The 1,617-nt window shown below is 47.9% G+C and overlaps 1 protein-coding gene across 1 annotated transcript in view; it reads right to left on the bottom strand.

The window, feature by feature from the left end:
• LOC106816699 (phospholipid-transporting ATPase ID-like) overlaps window positions 1-1,617 on the bottom strand; it is a 15,384-nt gene that overhangs the window by 12,546 nt on the left and 1,221 nt on the right. Inside the window, exon 2 of the mRNA XM_014821318.1 lies at window positions 557-646. Coding sequence (XP_014676804.1) covers window positions 557-646 — 90 coding nt within the window. The remainder of the gene's footprint in view (window positions 1-556; window positions 647-1,617) is intronic.

Raw genomic sequence — 1,617 nt, 5'->3', positions numbered from 1 at the left:
CCTCTCTCTCACTCTCACACACACACGCGCGCGCGCACACCCTCACTCTCTCTCTCGCTCTCTTCCTTCCTCCTTCCCCCTTTTCTATATTATATAGATAGATATATACTCTATATATATATATTATATTACGTGTATTATGTACATGCAGAGTGTGAGAGTGTATCGGGTAGAGAGAGTTGAGCATATATATATATAAAATGCTGCGACACTATTATCTATACAGTGGAGACTGCCGGTAATCAGCGAGCGCATGCAGTTATCGAGTGATATTTCACGGGGCAATTAAATCCCAGCAAGAGAATTACGTAATTACGTAACACCGCCGCGCACGAGTAAATGACGCGCCGCCGGTTACGAGCACGCCGAAGAAATGTCATCGTAAATAAATAAATAAATAAATAAATAAATAAATTGAATAATGTCTACAAAATAAATAAACTAAATAAACATAATTGGATCATACAGTGTAACATAATGAAAAATACGAAGCATAACATAAACATACAAGTACGCACTCTGACGCGTACCAACAGTGCAACTCTGCTGCTTATACCTCTTTTATCTCCAGCGGTTCCCCACGGCTGTCCAATAAGTCTCCGTACGACTTGCCTCCCACTGAACACTTGTTGAACGTCATGATGTTCTAGAAACGAACGAACCAACACAAAAAAATACATTATATAATCACGTAAAAATATATCAGATATTTCCCGATCGCCCGGAAAATATCACACGTGCGCTGCGTCGAATTCGAATACCGATCGGGAAATCCTACCGCCGCTAATTTGCATCGGAGAACGCGCGCGTGCACGCTCACGGTAATGTTAATTGCGAGCATGATTTGTCTACAGCGCACACCACTGCGTTGAATATTTAATGGCGGCAGTTTGTACGAGGCGCATTCGACAGCAACGCGCACAAATTGCAGCAAAGGTTTGGCGCGTCACCTGCTGCCGTCAGACGTAATTGGCACGCATAAATTAGATGCTCTAGACTAAAAGCAATCGCACGTCGGACGGGGGTTCGACGTTACCGCACGTATACACGCGCGCGCATGCAGCCACCAATTAACGCACCACCTGCAACAACCCACCGCTAGTCCGAGCTACCCTAACCACGGAATCCACTACAACCAACCAACACCGGCCAAAGCCTGCCTAGACACTACAACCCATCAACCACTGGTCTGACCTACCCCACCCATCAACTCACTCTGGCCAGCCAACACCCGCCAATGCCCACCAGACACTACTATACCCACCTACCGCTGTCCGACCTGGCCACTACGTACATCCAGTCATCCATCCACCTACTGCTACTACCACAATCTGCCACCATCCACCTGCTACATTTCTCCACTATATCGACAACCTGTTCCACGTACACGGTGATGACCTCCGCCCATCTACACACACCACCTACCACCATCTCAACCCTACCAACCACCTACCCACCCACCACCCACCCTCCCACCACCAGCAACTCGTAATCGCAGCGATAGACAGACCTGTGTGAGGGTTCCTGTCTTGTCACAGAATATGTACTCGATCTGTCCCAGCTCTTCGTTCAGCGTCGTCGTGCGGGTCTTTGCCGCCGTGTCGTTGCGCTCGTAGT

The sequence above is a fragment of the Priapulus caudatus genome, unplaced genomic scaffold (genome assembly GCF_000485595.1).
Source record: "Priapulus caudatus unplaced genomic scaffold, Priapulus_caudatus-5.0.1 Scaffold1458, whole genome shotgun sequence".
Classification (NCBI taxonomy): domain Eukaryota; kingdom Metazoa; phylum Priapulida; class Priapulimorpha; order Priapulimorphida; family Priapulidae; genus Priapulus; species Priapulus caudatus.
Note: the sequence above shows the minus strand (reverse complement) of the source record. Positions and strands in the feature narration are given on the sequence as shown.